The sequence below is a fragment of the Pelodiscus sinensis genome, chromosome 1 (genome assembly GCF_049634645.1).
Source record: "Pelodiscus sinensis isolate JC-2024 chromosome 1, ASM4963464v1, whole genome shotgun sequence".
In the NCBI taxonomy this organism is placed as follows: Eukaryota; Metazoa; Chordata; order Testudines; family Trionychidae; genus Pelodiscus; species Pelodiscus sinensis.
The window spans coordinates 104,953,691-104,969,455 of NC_134711.1; the positions used below are offsets into that span (position 1 = coordinate 104,953,691).

At 40.3% G+C, this 15,765-nt stretch overlaps 1 protein-coding gene across 1 annotated transcript in view; it reads left to right on the plus strand.

Moving 5' to 3' along the window:
* SYT10 (synaptotagmin 10) overlaps window positions 1-15,765 on the plus strand; it is a 68,631-nt gene that overhangs the window by 40,417 nt on the left and 12,449 nt on the right. The window contains exon 4 of the mRNA XM_075940230.1: window positions 11,257-11,270. Coding sequence (XP_075796345.1) covers window positions 11,257-11,270 — 14 coding nt within the window. The remainder of the gene's footprint in view (window positions 1-11,256; window positions 11,271-15,765) is intronic.

Below are 15,765 nucleotides of genomic sequence, written 5' to 3' on the forward strand. Positions count from 1 at the left end.
TGGACTCCCTATGAGACTGCAACTATATGGAAGCTCTTATGTTAGTATCTTATGTTATAGACCCATGGAACTCGATGCTTCTTCAAAACTTTTGAGAGGGTCCATATACTGGAGTGGCCAAATGTATTGCCACCCTATTTCCAAGGTTGCATACTGAAATAGACTTCACTCTATCCATTGTAATAGAATTCAAGAAAATGGTCATTGTATCCACTGATTTTAAAAAATGAAAGGCAGTCAATAAATAAATAAATACATCCCTCCAGTTTCACTTTGATTGGTTTTAATATAAGGAAATATTCAAAAAAAACAACAACAACAATCAAAGGAATAATTTCCTCCATCTCTAATGGGAATTAGGCATTTGAAGTCTTTGCTAGGTTGGACTGATATTTTGAAATCTGCCATGGGGTGTTCCACTCTCCGCTTGTCTAAAGCCTGCTTTTGGTCATTCTGGGATTAGCTCTCAAAGTCAACACCCCTTCCTGAAGTCACACCATCTCTATCACACCATCTCTCTTTTAGGTCTGCAGCATTCTCCTTGTGATTTGGCCATCTGGCCAGGTCACGGTCTGTGCTTCCTCCTTTTAGGGTTTAGCCAAGTCTTTCAACAGACCTGAGCAGACTTTCCATTCACTGCCACAAGTGCCACTTCTACAGTGGCTGGTAGAGGAACCATAGTCTCCCCTCTATTCTGGGTTTCAGCTTCCTATCACTCTTGGTTCCTCCCCTTTCTCTGGGAGCACAAGCTCCAAATCCTCCTCCCACTTCCCAGAGAGTGACAGCTTCCTGGCTTTATAGGCCCCACCTCTTCCTACCCAGCTGGGCTTGCTTGCAATTAATTCCCTATTCCCTGTCTCTTCCCCCCATGTGCAACCTGAGGAACCAATAGGCCAACTGAGCCACCTTAACCTCTTCTAGTACTGTGTGGGATGGACTCCCATCACAAAACCAGAGCTTTTATTAAAGTATACCTACATAATCTTCCATACTCTGATACTTTCAAAATCTGATTCATATGCCACATTAGAGATAGCTAATATCATTTACATTTACTTTCCAGTAGGATCCAAGAGGATCTGCACCTCAGTGTTACCTGGTTCTATATAAGTACAGATAAAGTCTCGGCTTTGTATTTATATAAATATAGAATCTATTCAGTTTAATCTTTGTGTGCCTCTGTACATTTGGGTTCCAGATTACCAATAGATAGACATATGCTATTTAGTGGTCTCCTTGAAAGAACTTGAAGCAAGAAACTCTTGACTCCTAGAGCTAAGACAACAACTCCTGTGTGCTTGGATAAAACACTTATCTGTTTCATAAGTAAATGGAGATAGTAATGTTCAAGATATGCATCTGTAGGAACACAATGTTGTGAGTGAAAACTAATGTATATACCTCACAGTAGTGATATGAGATTAATTATTGCCTGTAAAGCACTTTTCAAGATGAATAAGTAGAAAGTATTACTGAATAGAGTGTAGGTGTTTGGGTACCACATGTTTTTAAAAATAGGTAATCATATATACCTCTCCCTAGATCGATTCAGGCTTTGGGTGCTATCCTTGTAGTTGTGAACAGAGGCTAATTGCACATGCTGATGTTCTTTGAGCTATTAGCAGCTTTTAATACCAGCAATCACTGCCTTTGTGTCAAAATACAAGAGTCATCTCCTAGGCCTAAAGTCCCACAATAGCATTAATCTCACAGCAGAGTAATTAAGTCAACAGATGATGCTGGGAAGGAAAAAAGAATAGTATTCATGTGCCTGGAAGAAGGGAAGAGAACAAAGTGTCATCTGGGGGTGGTATTTTGAAAAGAGTAAATCCTGCTGAAAGTTAATAGGATTACTGCTGCTATCTATCTGTGGCGTTTTTGAAAAGCCCAGCCTATGACTTCATGTAGGTTTTACAAGATAAACACCACAATGAGGAACTCATCATACACAGACAGACAAACATCACAATTGTCAGTTTGGGCCCTAGGTAACCTTTCATGGAGATGGCAGTGGTTCCTCTAGTGCAGATCAATTCTGTTTGGCTTTTGAAGGGCAAGCTCTATCTCCTCTTTAATTTCTACCCAAACCACACAATAATCTTATTTGTCTAGATTCTTTTACTTAGTCCCTGACTGGATATTTGAATGTACAATTATTCTGCATATTAAAACTCATCCTGATATTTTTGGTGGGAAACCAGGAACATTCAAATGTTGCTAAAACCAGAAAATATATTTGAGTTCTTTCCTGTGATTTCAAACTATCTCAGGACCTGTTTCTACCAGGCTCCTGTTGAAATTAATGATAGTATTCCAGAATAAGGTACTGTTTAATATAAGTAAAAGTGGCAGAATAGGTTTTCAAAACATGTAAAACTTAGGGCTTTTCTACACTATGGAGAAGATTGACGCTGCTGCAGTCAATCTTCCGGGGGTTCAAATTAGCGGGTCTAGTGAAGACTTGCTAATTCAAACTGAGAGGGCTCCCCCATCGGCACTGGTAATCCTGCTCCTTCTGAGGAGTAAGAGAAGCTGATGGGAGTGTATGTTCTTCTTGAACTCCTGGGCTACATCTACACTGGCCCCGTTTTCGGAAGGGGCATGCTAATTTTAAAAGTGGGAATAGGGAAATCCGCGGGGGATTTAAATATCCCCCGCGGGATTTAAATAAAAATGTCCGCCGCTTTTTTTCCGGCTTGGGGAAAAGCCGGAAAAAAGCATCTAGACTGGCCCGATCCTCCTTATTCCTACTTCAAAGTCGGAATAAGAGATCCTCCGGAATAGGGATTTATTAGCACCAAAACACAAGTTAAGATACTTCAACTCCAGCTGTGTAATTAACATAGCTAGAGTTGCATATCTTAAGTCAACTTTCCCCTTTAGTGCAGATCTGGCCGTAGGGACTGTGTATTATAGCTAACTGATGCTGCTGGAATATACTTTATAGGAGGGAGATGAAAATATTGTAGGTATTTTTAATGTCATCTTGTCAAACTGAGAAAATGGACCAGTATTTAATAAAATTACAGTTTAAATTAGAATTATTTGGAAAGTGAAGCAAAAAGTGGTGACGATAAAAATAAGTAGAAGAGTAATCCAAACAATGGCATATAAGAGTAGAAAATAATGTCCATATTTTTGCTGTTTTATTGTCACACAATATCTAGTTTTAAAACCATTTAGATTATATTTGATAGGAAAGTTCTAGGAAAGTAACTAAATACTGATTAATAATAGCCTAAATTATGATTTATTCCTTTGGATTTCATTGTATAATTTGTATGGTATTAATGTCATCAACAGCATCCTGTCCATTATAATTCAGTCTTAATTATTTTAATACTTACAATTAATCACCAACTAGCAAGAGTAAAAGGACATAAAGTTCTAGAGCCTTGGAACATCTAACCAGCCCATGGCAGCAGTCAGCTAAGAAATGCTGATGAAGGAGTTAATGTGAGTTAGCTGGGAAGCTTGAAAAGCCAGAGAGGGAGTAACAGTGTGACAATACATTAACTGTTTAGACTGCAAAAGTAAAAACCATGTAGCGCTTGAAAGACTAACAAGATGCTTTAATAGGTGATGAGCTTTTGTGGGCCAGACCCACGTACTCATATGATCTGAGGAAGTGGGTCTGGCCCACGAAAGCTCATCACCTATTAAACCATCTTGTTAGTCTTTAAAGTGCTACATAGTTTTTCCTTTTGTTTTAGCAAGATCGGACTAACACGGTTACCTCTCTACTGCTGTTTAGACTGGAGTTATAATCAGAAAAATTATAATTTTAAAACGACACCTTCTTACTTCACAGATCTGCTCCCTATTCACGTTTTGTTCCTGTTAGCACTGTAAAACTGGCAAAGCTATTAGAAAGTCAGATGGACTCTGTCCCAGATCTCCCATCAACAGAACTACTCAATTCTTATTGCAATATCTTTCCCTGGAGGCACATAGGCTTTGGGTTAGCTACATCACCAGCATACCTCATTTGGGTTAGAATGACTGGTAATGGTATCAGAGAAGGAATGAACATTGCTTGATCCCCAGTTGAATTTGAAGGCCCTGGAGCTGTAGAACTGTGCTTTCAATTGTGTACTGAGGAAATTTGATATGGAAACCACTGAGAACAACTGTGGAAACCCATAAGTCTGTCTGAGTGAGAAAGAGGGAAGTGTTATCCTGTAACTAGTCTAAAGGGCCAAGCCATGGATCATCCTGTGCACACTGCAGAGGAGACAGGGGATATGAAGTACCTCCTTACACCTCTGCATGGTTACCTAGTTGGTTACCTAATGTCCCAGACGATAGTGATCAGAAGACACTGGTAGTCTTTCCATTGATTTTAGTGGTCCCTGGATCAAGTCACCAACTGAGAGACAGTGAGCATACAAAACTCCACTTGATCCTAACAAGATGTACATGTGTTCAGCGTCACTTAGGAGTGGTCATAGAGTTGTTCCCTCGGTGAAAGATAAGAATTTAATTCTGTCTAAGGAATCTATATTCATTCCGTTACATGCTAGAGTTGATATGAAGGGTTGACACTATTATTTGTTTTGTTTCCCCTATTTTTGTATTTCTTTCTTTCCTTCCTCACCATTACAGAACTGTATTGCCTAGTTATGTAAACAGGGAGCAGTAGAAATAAAATGTAAGCTGGTATAGTGTTTACCATTGTTTCTGTTCCATGGGTCTGTGTAATGGCTTGTGTGCATCACAGGGGAACAAATGGATAAAAGATACTCAACACCAAATGGGTGTTTTATTGTATCTGTGCTTAGTGTTGCTTTTTTGGTACAAAAATTATTGGAAGCCTTTGGCAGTGAATCATTATGAGCAGTGGGAACCTGAAAGTAAAACAGTCTCTGTCAGCAAGGCTAGCTCTCAATTGAAATTTTAATTTAATTTAAGAAGAGAAAAAACTCACAACACCCTAATGAAATTCAAGAAACTTCACCAGAGATGTCAACCTTATAGCAGTTGTGAATAAAATAAAAAAAAATAAACTAAAACATTCAGTATAAAAGTCTGCTTCTAAAATAAACTCTGGCATGCTAAATTCTTGATGTTACAGTAAATAAATATTTATCTGATTAAGCATTGGATTGGAATTCTTTATGCTTGTATCTCATGAATCAGAGGTTGTCTAAACTTGTGTTGGAGATACAAAAGTGAACTTTGTCAATCTTGGCTTTGTGAAATCTGATAGCACTGAGCTATTCTGCTGAGGTGGCTAAGGTAAAACTTATCTAAATGGCGTGAAATAAAAAGGTCAGGTGCTTTTGAAAATGTTATCCTGTCTCAAAGTGATTTAGAGGCCTAGGACTTACTCAAAGTCAATGAGTCTTTGGCTACTATATCATTTAGGCACATTTGAAAATGTTACCCAAAGGGACCTAGACTATTTGAAAAGAATACTAAGCATGAGTGTATGCAATATACAAGCTACATCTATGGTTATGTGTACCTCATGTACTTCTCCAAGTATTACTAGCACATGGAACCCATACCTGTGCCAAGTGTCTACCTATGCTTGCCTGGAACAGCTAGACACTGTGCTCAGGCATATAACTTAGTCTACACTGTCCCATTTTTAGTACATGAGGATAGCACTATCGCTGAAGGGATGGTATCCTAGGCGCCTGTGTGTCACAGGAAACACTGAGAATTGCTTGGCAGTGCATTGCTGGTTCTAGATGCCACCTTCATGCTGTTGCTGGTGGCCATTCTCGCTCACCTTCCCTTTCTACCAAATTGTGTGGAAGACATGGAGTCAAGTCCATGATGTTGTGCTCCTGCTCCTGCTTGCAGGACAAATGTTCTGCTGGTTCATTTCCTGATACTGGATTGAATTGGACCAGAAATAGCTGTAATGTTGAAGCTTGAAGACTGAGAAGATGAATGAAAATCCATTCTTGTCCAATGGAACAGATATGATGATTTTCACAATTGCATTGGTATGTCCATGGCTGGAATGCCACTTCTGGTTTCAGAAATCCAGCACAATGTGGTTAGGCCACATCATCTTGGGAACCTGGGAGGATAACTAGTGGCTACAGAACTTCCAAATGAGGAAGCAGATCTTCATGGAGTAGTTGAAGACTTTGAACCAACCTTCCAGTGCTGTGCCAACTCCATTTCAAAAACTGATACATATACAGAAGTGGGTGGATATTGCAACACTTGACAGCTATCGGCAAGCTGCAAATCAGTTTGAGGTTGGTAAGTTAACTGTCAAGGTGGTGATTGTGTAGATTTGCCAGGCTATCAATATTGAGATCTATCCACAAGTGACTGCCATAATCCAGGTCCCTGTAATTATAGCTGGAGTTCAGAGGAAAGGGTTTCTGAACTGTGCAGGGGTCATTGTCAGCACACACATTCTAATCCTTTACTTACCAAAAGGGGCAAGTGAATATGTGAACCAAAAAGTTACAATTCACTCATTCTCCTTGTCTTAGGGGACCATGGTGGTTAGAGTATGAAAACCGATGTTGGGGACACAGTAAAAGTGCCAGAGTGCTCTGTGTATTGGGATTGTATTGCAGGGGGAAAGAAGGGACATTATTCCCCAGATATGACATAGTTATGTAGAGTATTGCTGGCTTGGTATTTATTTCAGGACGCTCCACATACCAACACCTAATGTGATTCATGAAACTGTAGCCCAAGATTGCTGATCCAAGTAAAAGAGAATTCAACTACAGGCTGAGTAGCTACAGAATGGCGGTGGGGTGTGTGTTTGGGTGGCTGAAAGCTTGTTGGTGATAATGGCAGAGCCCTCTGGATACTAATGAGTTCTATGCATTTTCCATCATTGTGGTGTGCTGTGCCTTGCCCAATCTATGCAAGGATATGAGGAATATTTCTAGACTGAGTTGGCACAGGTCACATCTGATTTTCATAGCCTGTACAGGCAGCCAGACCCCAAACATGTGCACACAGCTCCTAAATGTATGGTACTATTTTCTTGTACACTAGGGAACAGTCGGGAGCAGAAGGTAACTTTGGACTGTAACCAGGGACACTATGGGTACATCTAAACTACATGCCTCTGTCGACGGAGGCATGTAGATTAGACAGATCGGCAGAGGGAAATGAAGCTGCGATTAAAATAATCGCGGCTTCATTTAAATTTAAATGGCTGCCCCGCTCTGCCGATCAGCTGTTTGTCGGCAGATCGGGGCAGTCTGGACGTGACGCGTCGACAAAGAAGCCTTTCTTGATCGGCACAGGTAAACCTGGTTTCACGAGGCATACCTGTGCCGATCAAGAAAGGCTTCTTTGTCGACACGGCGCGTCCAGACTGCCCCGATCTGCTGACAAACAGCTGATCGGCAGAGCGGGGCAGCCATTTAAATTTAAATGAAGCCGCGATTATTTTAATCGCGGCTTCATTTCCCTCTGCTGATCTGTCTAATCTACATGCCTCCGTCGACGGAGGCATGTAGTCTAGACACACCCTATGTGATATTATGGTGCTGCTGTGAAAGCTCAATAGATTAAAGTATTCCTATATAGTCATGTCATGACATCCATTGGTGTGTTTTGATCCCTGTACTTCAGTGTTTCCCAAATGGTGTTCCACGGAACCCCGGGGTTCCGCGAAGTGAAAATAGGGGTTCTACAAGCAAATTCCATTACAACCTGAATTATTGGAATGGAATGGAATTTTCATTTATTTATGAATTTTCCTGAAAACAATTTTCATTTGTGTTTTCCACGAAAAGTGTCTCTGTGTAATGCCAGCTGAGCCAAAGAGTGGGGACGATGATGTCATTACTCAGCGCTGCACAGGCATGCAGTCAGTCAGGGGTTCCGCGCAGTCAGTCAGGAGTTCTGCAAAATTCTTTTGAGTTCAGAAGGGTTCCGTGGCCAAATACAATTGGGAAACAGTGCTGTAGCTAATGATAATGTACCAAATAAAAGTAGACTAGAAGGACAGGGCTCCTCCTCAGTGTCAATGCCTTTGAGTGTGGTTTTGGTTTTGAGAGTGCATACGCACTTCAGTGCCAGCACTGAGCAATCTTTTTTTTTATATGTTAACAACTATTATATAGTGCTCTCTGAGAAACACTTAATCATTCTAAAAGTAACCGAAACATAGGTCTGTAAGGCTGTGGGTAGGACTTCACACATTCCCTCTTCATAACGTTTTCTTCAACTAGCACAGATCAGCTGCTATGCAGGAGTTTGATGGGGTGAAGGAGAAAGGGTCATAAAAGCCCTGCTCAGCATCAGATATTGTCAGCTTTAATTTAGTTTTGTTTCCTTTGTTGGTGCTGTCAGTTAAATTATTGACAAAACTATAAAGACATTTTAAGTGAATTTCTCCGGCTTTCATTCTGCTGCCTAGGACAGCAAGACCTTTTCCAGAGCTTTGTAAATTGTCATAAACGCTGCATGCACACATGCAATCTCTCTTTTTGTTGAACATTGGGAAATTCATGGCTGCAGGAGGAGTGGGGAAGGATTTGTGGGAGAGACAGAGAATTCATTGCTGAAACAAAAGACAGGACTATGCAGCACTTTAAAGACTAACAGGATGGTTTATTAGGTGATGAGCTTTCGTGGGCCAGGAAGTGGGTCTGGCCCACGAAAGCTCATCACCTAATAAACCATTCTGTTAGTCTTTAAAGTGCTGCATAGTCCTGTCTTTTGTTTCAGCAAGACCAGACTAACATGGCTACATCTCTATTACTAGAGAATTCATTGTCTTTCTATGGCATCACTGCATAAGAAAGTTATATAAGTGATGTGCTATGCAGCCTGCTGACCCATCCTAAACATACAGGAAATATCCCACTAAGGGTACTTGGAAAGCAAGATGCATGCAGAAGTGAAGTGGCCATATGCCCCCATTTTATAGAATCAGTCCCAAAGTATGGGGCATTTTCTTATTTAGGTCCCTGTTGCCCTCACCCCCATCCCAATTTTTCACACTTGCTCTCTGGTCACCCTAAAGTGAAGTGAACAATAACTTTTATTTGAAAGGTCCATAGAACATGGAACAAAACTGGTATCTTAATAGGAACTGTGAACGAATCAAAAACTGGATGAAATTCCCTAAGCAACATGCATACATTAGTTTCTGTGGACCTGTCCCCTTGTCCTTCCACTTCCCCTCACAAGGGGGGAATAGCTGAGAAAAATTATGTGGGGAAAATGAGGGGACATCTCCTGTATGGAGCCTGAGGGATAAGCACTGGCTGGGCTACAGAATATGACAGGGGCTCACTATTCCACAACCACATCCTGCAGGGGGTGGGGATTCCTGCAAGGGCTCTTGGGTGCCAGAGAAGGACGTTGTGTCAAGAGACCAGCATGTTCCTCCTTACTATGAGAGCTAGTGTTGGATTCACCACCTCAAAGCATCCAGCAGAGAGTGCAGGAACGGCTGTCTGTTCCAAGACCAGAGCAATGTTGCCAGCAGCAAGTGGGCCCCAAAAGCTTTCCACTACCAGTTGTACTAGGAACTGGCTGAGCGCATGATCCTCTGCCCTCTGGACATACTCCCATTCCCTGTGGCATGACTCTAGATTTAGAAACTGGTTCATCAAAGCTCCATCCTGTTGAAGAGCAAAACTATTCCTGACTTCTCTTGTGAATGCCGGTGAACAAATGCTCCAGGTCTGTCTCTGCCTGCCTCTGCTGTCTCTGTAGTGTTACTCCTGCCCTCTTGTAGGATGGGTACTACGTTGGCATCAGAACATCCTGCAGAGTCAAACACAAGGGTAGTATTATATTTCATTTCTCTTTTGAAGGAGACTACGGAGCCTGCCTCAATACACACAGGTAACTTAACTGTGCTGCTAAAGGCTGAAATGTTGGTACTTTTGAATATCTCAGGCATCTACCATGTCCTTCCTTCTCAGATGACTTTTGCAGCCCATGAGGAAAGAGCTGCAGCAAATAATGGTAAAGTTCCTGTAGTCCTATTATTAAAATTTTTTAATGTTTGCAGAGCGACAAGGGGCTGGTTGGGGTGGAGGTGGGTTTCTTTTGGGGGCATGTTACCAGGCAGCTGTTTTTAATTGGAAAGATGAACATCATTTGGTGAACATAGCAGTTTTCAAGGTACTGGGATGGAAAAGAGAGGTGTCTTTCCAGTCCTGTGGAGGAGATCTGGCCCCCACTGCCAGCATGATGTTTCTTCTAAAGGTCACCTCTCTAAAGGTCGCCTAAAGGTCATATTGCTGAATGGAGGGTTTAGAGAGGAAAAAAGTTGGACCAGACAGATTTGCCCTGCCACTGAATCTGAACAGCCAGCTTGAATCTGTGCTACCCCAAACATATGCTGAATTATAGTTACAGAACTGGGAAGCAATTCAAGATGAAATTGGTTGTGTTGCAAGCTAGCAGATAGAATTCCATGGAAGAGGATCAAAGAACCACATAGAACATCCACCTACCCACTTTCCCTGCATCACCAGAAAATTCAGGCCCCATGTCCAGCTAACAGCACTGGAAAAAGACAGGGAAACAGAGAATCATACTGCCAGGGTCTGTTACCTCTCCACTGCTAAGAGACATAACATTGTGTTCATGCAACTGGTGAAGTTTGAGAGCTGTTCCTCTCTAGAAAGAGCTGCAAGTATAGACATAGCAATATAGACCAAATCGTGTGTGTGTGTGCACACGAGTGCATAATATATCCTTGCTTGTTTATTAGATGGGTTTGAATGTAGGCTGTTCAGTACTAAAAGCATGAACTGCTTGAGCTAAAGAACATGTCTAGAAGGCAAGAGCAAAATAGTGCATCAGTTTCTAGAGGGGGACAACAACTCAAACTTTGTAGTGATATTTACATATAGACTCATAGACTTTAAGGTCAGAATGGACCGTTATGATCATCATATGCACCATTCAAATCCTCAAAATAGGATTTAAGTGGTGCATTGGCTTTGTGCTGGTCCTCTGCACAAGGACAGATAAGATGCACCTGCATGAATTACTATCCAATGTATTTATTATAATAATACAATTTTATTTCTTTGTTCCCAATGGCTTCTGGATATCTGAGCAAAATATACATAATGAATATAAATATGGAAACTGGACTGCATGCTACAGCAGATCAATAAAACAGGAACAGAACAAAAACACTAGTAACCTCCATTCCACACATACAAAAAGACACCTCTCATCGAAACATTAGGCTACCACATATGGTTCCACCATAATTAAATACAATATAGGAATTCTGGACCTCTTCCTCCAAAGGATATCAAAATGATTCATACTGAACCCAGATAGCAAGAGAATTTGAAGTCATGGGCGGAACTGCGTGCATACCAACTCTCTCTAGACAACACTATGGTAATAGGGACAGAGAACCCTGAGATGGGACCAATGGACTATCTCAGTGATCCCCTTAATTTTACTATTTCAGAACTCATTTATTTTCACGAGACATAGGGCAGTAAGTTTCCATTGGGTAGACTGATTCTACTAAATTATACTGATTTTACTATATATTATTTAGGTATTTAAAGGTCACTCCAGGCTCTTGCTCCATGCATGCAGTTCAGATGCTCTGAAGGATATACGTATAGACGATGCAAGGTTATAAAGCAGTGATGGGTAACCTAAGATAGCGAGTAGGGCACATGAGTGAATTTCCTTCATCTCAATGGGCCACTAGATCATCATAACCACGACGGTCTCCTGGGATAGGGTAGTTTTGCTAGTGTGCTTGCCTACCTAGAATCTGGGGGGGATAGAACCGTAGCAGCATTTTGATTGGATCCAGAGGCAGTGCACTGCTTTTACAATCAATGTTGTGTGCAATCAGTATGCTCTTTATTTCATATGCCCTTGCTTTACATGTGTGTCACTTTAGTAATACTGATAGGGAAAAAAAATCTATGAGGACAGAATCTGACAACTGTGCATGTGAGCAATGGTGAACAAAATGTCTCATGGACCCTACATAAAGACCCAGCTGCATGCAGCCCATGGGCCACAGGTTAGTGTAGAGCTTTGCTTCTGGGCATAAACATGGCCTTCACCCTGTGCAGAACAGGGAGTCCCACAGGCTCCACTGGGCCATTGTAACCCCTACAGAGCTGTTTTAAGCTACTCTGCAACCTAGATGGAAATATTCCCCTCCTTCCCATCCCAGACACTAAGCAGAGCTTTTGAGCCTGATTAACTAATAGTAATATTCTGAAGCACAGTCACCCTACAATAGGCAGCCAGTGCAGCCATCAGAGCAGAAATGTCAGTGAGATGGATTAAATCACCTGAGCTGTTATAATACCATACAACCCTGTTTAATTGATCTAATTGGGGTTGGGGCCAGATTTGATCCTCAAAAATTCAAATAATCAGGAGAATGGGCTAAGAGCTTTCTGTCTGTTATTTTAAAGATGCAAAGTTACTTGTAAACTAACTGACCCCTCCCAGAAAAATATTAAAACATGTCCCCTTCTTTGTTTACAGCACACACAAACTCTTATTTCTAGTAACCAGGCCCAGATTTTAAAAACACAGATATGGTCATTGAATGTTGCAACAGCAATACTAATGGTAACAACTAACAATGTTAACAATATGTAATATGCATTAAGCATCAAATTAAAACACAATACTGTGTGCAGCATAGTAATAGGTAAAGCAACTCTCATGTTTATAATGGCTGGGGAAAAAAATCTGACAGTTTGCATTGTTTTAGATGAAAGGTTCTCTTCTTTGTTGTGCAATCACAGAGTCACTTCATCAACTATAGGTCAATGTGTGCACTGGTTGTTTGGTTAATATGGAAAGCCAGATAATGGCAGTTGGATAAACAGGGATTTACTGAGAGCAGTGGCAATCTACTCCTAACTGATGATCACTTTAGAGTCACCATATAAATGGACCGCAGTGGAATAAGACTTGTACAACTGGTACATATCTATGCTTTTCAGATGCCTTTATTTTCCTTCTGTGGTATATTTAATAGTATGTGGAAAAGAGCATATTTTGAAAATTTAGGAATATTTTTTTCCTTTACATTCTAGGTAACCTCCCTACTCTTGTCACTGTCCAACATATTGCTAAAATCTCAGTGTTTGGATTGTAATTGTTCAAGGTTGTTTCCATCTACATTGTACATAGAATATTTAAAGGGATGAACCATGATTTATTATTAATTATTTCTTGCTATTAGTGTAGCACTGCAGAACTCAGAGAGGAAAACGCAGTAACTATCCAAGGAGTTTACAATGAGAGCTCAGCAATTCAAGTATAAAATATTTGTATTTCTGAGGGAAGAATTAAACCCAATGTGTCCATATCAAATATAACATCATTTATATTATAATATCACCCTCAGCCTTGGATTATACTATCACTTAACGTCTCCACCAACTTTCATTACCAGCTTTTAAATACATGAATAATTCTAACAGTCGCCTACTCAACCAAAGATTAGACATCACAAAGTCATAATATGTCACTGTCACTTGAATTATAATATTTGTAAGAAATGGCTTTAAAAAATCTAAGTAACTTTCATCCTCTATGTAGGGAATAATTCTGGACACTCTGGATGCAGGTGAAAACAAGCAGAGGATTTATTGCACACAACTGGTGGAGTGTCCCTCAGGGGTTAACCTGGTGAACACTAGTTAATCAAAACATTACAGTAGATTATATAGGCAGCAGATGGGTGGAGTGGAAGTGATTTGATAGGGTTTGGCGGCAAGATGTAATGAGCACATAAGCCAATAAACTACGAAGGTTACACAGCATCTCCGCCCATTGCCAATTAAACATCTTATCAATGGTACAGATAGTTATTTCTAACACGCTAAATAAGCCAACATAAACAAGACAAGCATTTTAATGGCAACTTTGTCTGTTGAAATTATGTGTCCACTGCGAGATGATACCACCTCACGTTGGTGTAGTCCTTGGGTCTCAGACTTATCTAGGATTAAAGAAGACAGTGAGAACGTCTTCCATAAAGTTTGTTTTGGTACCAGCCAGGGTCTTATCGGAGTGAGGCCCTCTTGGAATGTGGTTGCCAGGGTGACCAGGGTTATGTTAGCTGCTTGTTCTGTGTGTTTCCAGGCCTTGCCTCAAATTTAGGATTTTAATAGGGACTCTTAGCAGAATACCATGGACATCCTCAGTTTACCCTCACACACTAGATCTTCCTGCCCCAGCTCTGTGTTTTAGATTGGAACTAGAATGCAGGAGGAAAATTCTCAATTTCTGAAATATCAATACAAATTTATTTTTATTTTTATTTTTTGAAAATTTCCCCAAAAATACGTTGAGACTTTTACAACTAGCTGACAGAGTGGTCAAATACATTAGTAAATCTAAAATGTTGGTTACAACTTTTCATTAAAGATTTTGGAAAACATATGCAATGTCTTTCATGCATTTTTTTGCCCATCTATAATTGTGCAAGCACTTCAGGAAGATCTATGTCTGATTTGTGCTTTTGGTATAGTGTCAAGCATGGTGCTGGGGCTTCTAAAACTAATAACCACAAAAAAATAAGGATACAAATGTTCTGTCACTTCAGATTACATAAGTATTCTGGGAACTGTGATTTGTGAGTTTCAATTTAAAGTCTTTGGAAATCTAATTAAAAAACCTTATATTTAAGACTGCAAATCATAGCTGTAAATCTTGGCTGTGGCAGCCCTCACATGACCCAGGTAATAGTGGGTTCTGTAGGCTATTTAGGAATGCTAATACCACCTGGAGTAGTCTATTTTTTCTCTTAATAGCCATGGACCTAGATAGAAGGCTGGTGTATGTCTTTCGTTGTCTTACATCTGACCAGCCCACTTCCTTTCCTGAGCCAGCCAATCTCTATCCCCTGCCCCAGAAGGGAACTTAAGGCTACGTTAAGAAGCCTCCATATGTTATTTGTTGTGGAGAGGGGCATGGGGGGATGATGATATGAAGATAGATATGTCCTCTTTACACACATAATTGAGTGGAATCCATACAAGGAGAGTACCTTCTGCATATGGGTACATGGGTTGTAGAACAGAACTGAAAGGGCTGTATCAGAATAAAAGTACAGCAATGACAAGACTGGGTTAAATATAATTTAGATTTGTCACTCCTTTTGTGAATGGGTAGAAAATATCACTCCCTCTCACATTTTATTCATATTTTCCAGATGTGTTTTTTCATGCATTATAATTTATAAAATGTCACAAAATAAGAGGTATAAGAAGAAATGAAGTGGCCAATTCCATCTGATGTAGACTGAACATGAGCAGAAGTCAATTGGAAATATCTGGAAACTTTATCAAGCAAAGAAAATTGCCTGCTGTGCATAGTCACATACATATCGACCAATTCATTTTCTGAACAGAACCCCAGTAAAACTGTTTTACAGATTAACAAGATATGAACTGTCCTGCATAAAATTCAGTCTAAATAAGTGTCCAAGATTGTCACTATGTCTATGGTACTCTGAAGCTCAGAAAGTCTGTTGAATCAATGTGAAATGATGGAAACAGCTATGAGAATAATTGAGAGTAGTTTGTGTTCATCACCAGGTTGAACCATCACAAGGATGATTTACAGCCTGGGCAACCAGCTGTTTGTATTTATTTATAGCACAGAAACGAATTTAAAGCTACTCTAAAACTTACATTCTACAATTGGAAGCCCTGGTTCAATGGAGCAATGAAGCCCATGGTTGACGCTACCTTTGCTAATGACTGTCCTTAGGCATATATTTAAAATTAGGCATACTCTTAAATCTCATTAAAGTCAATGAGACTACTTATGAGAATAATTGCTCAC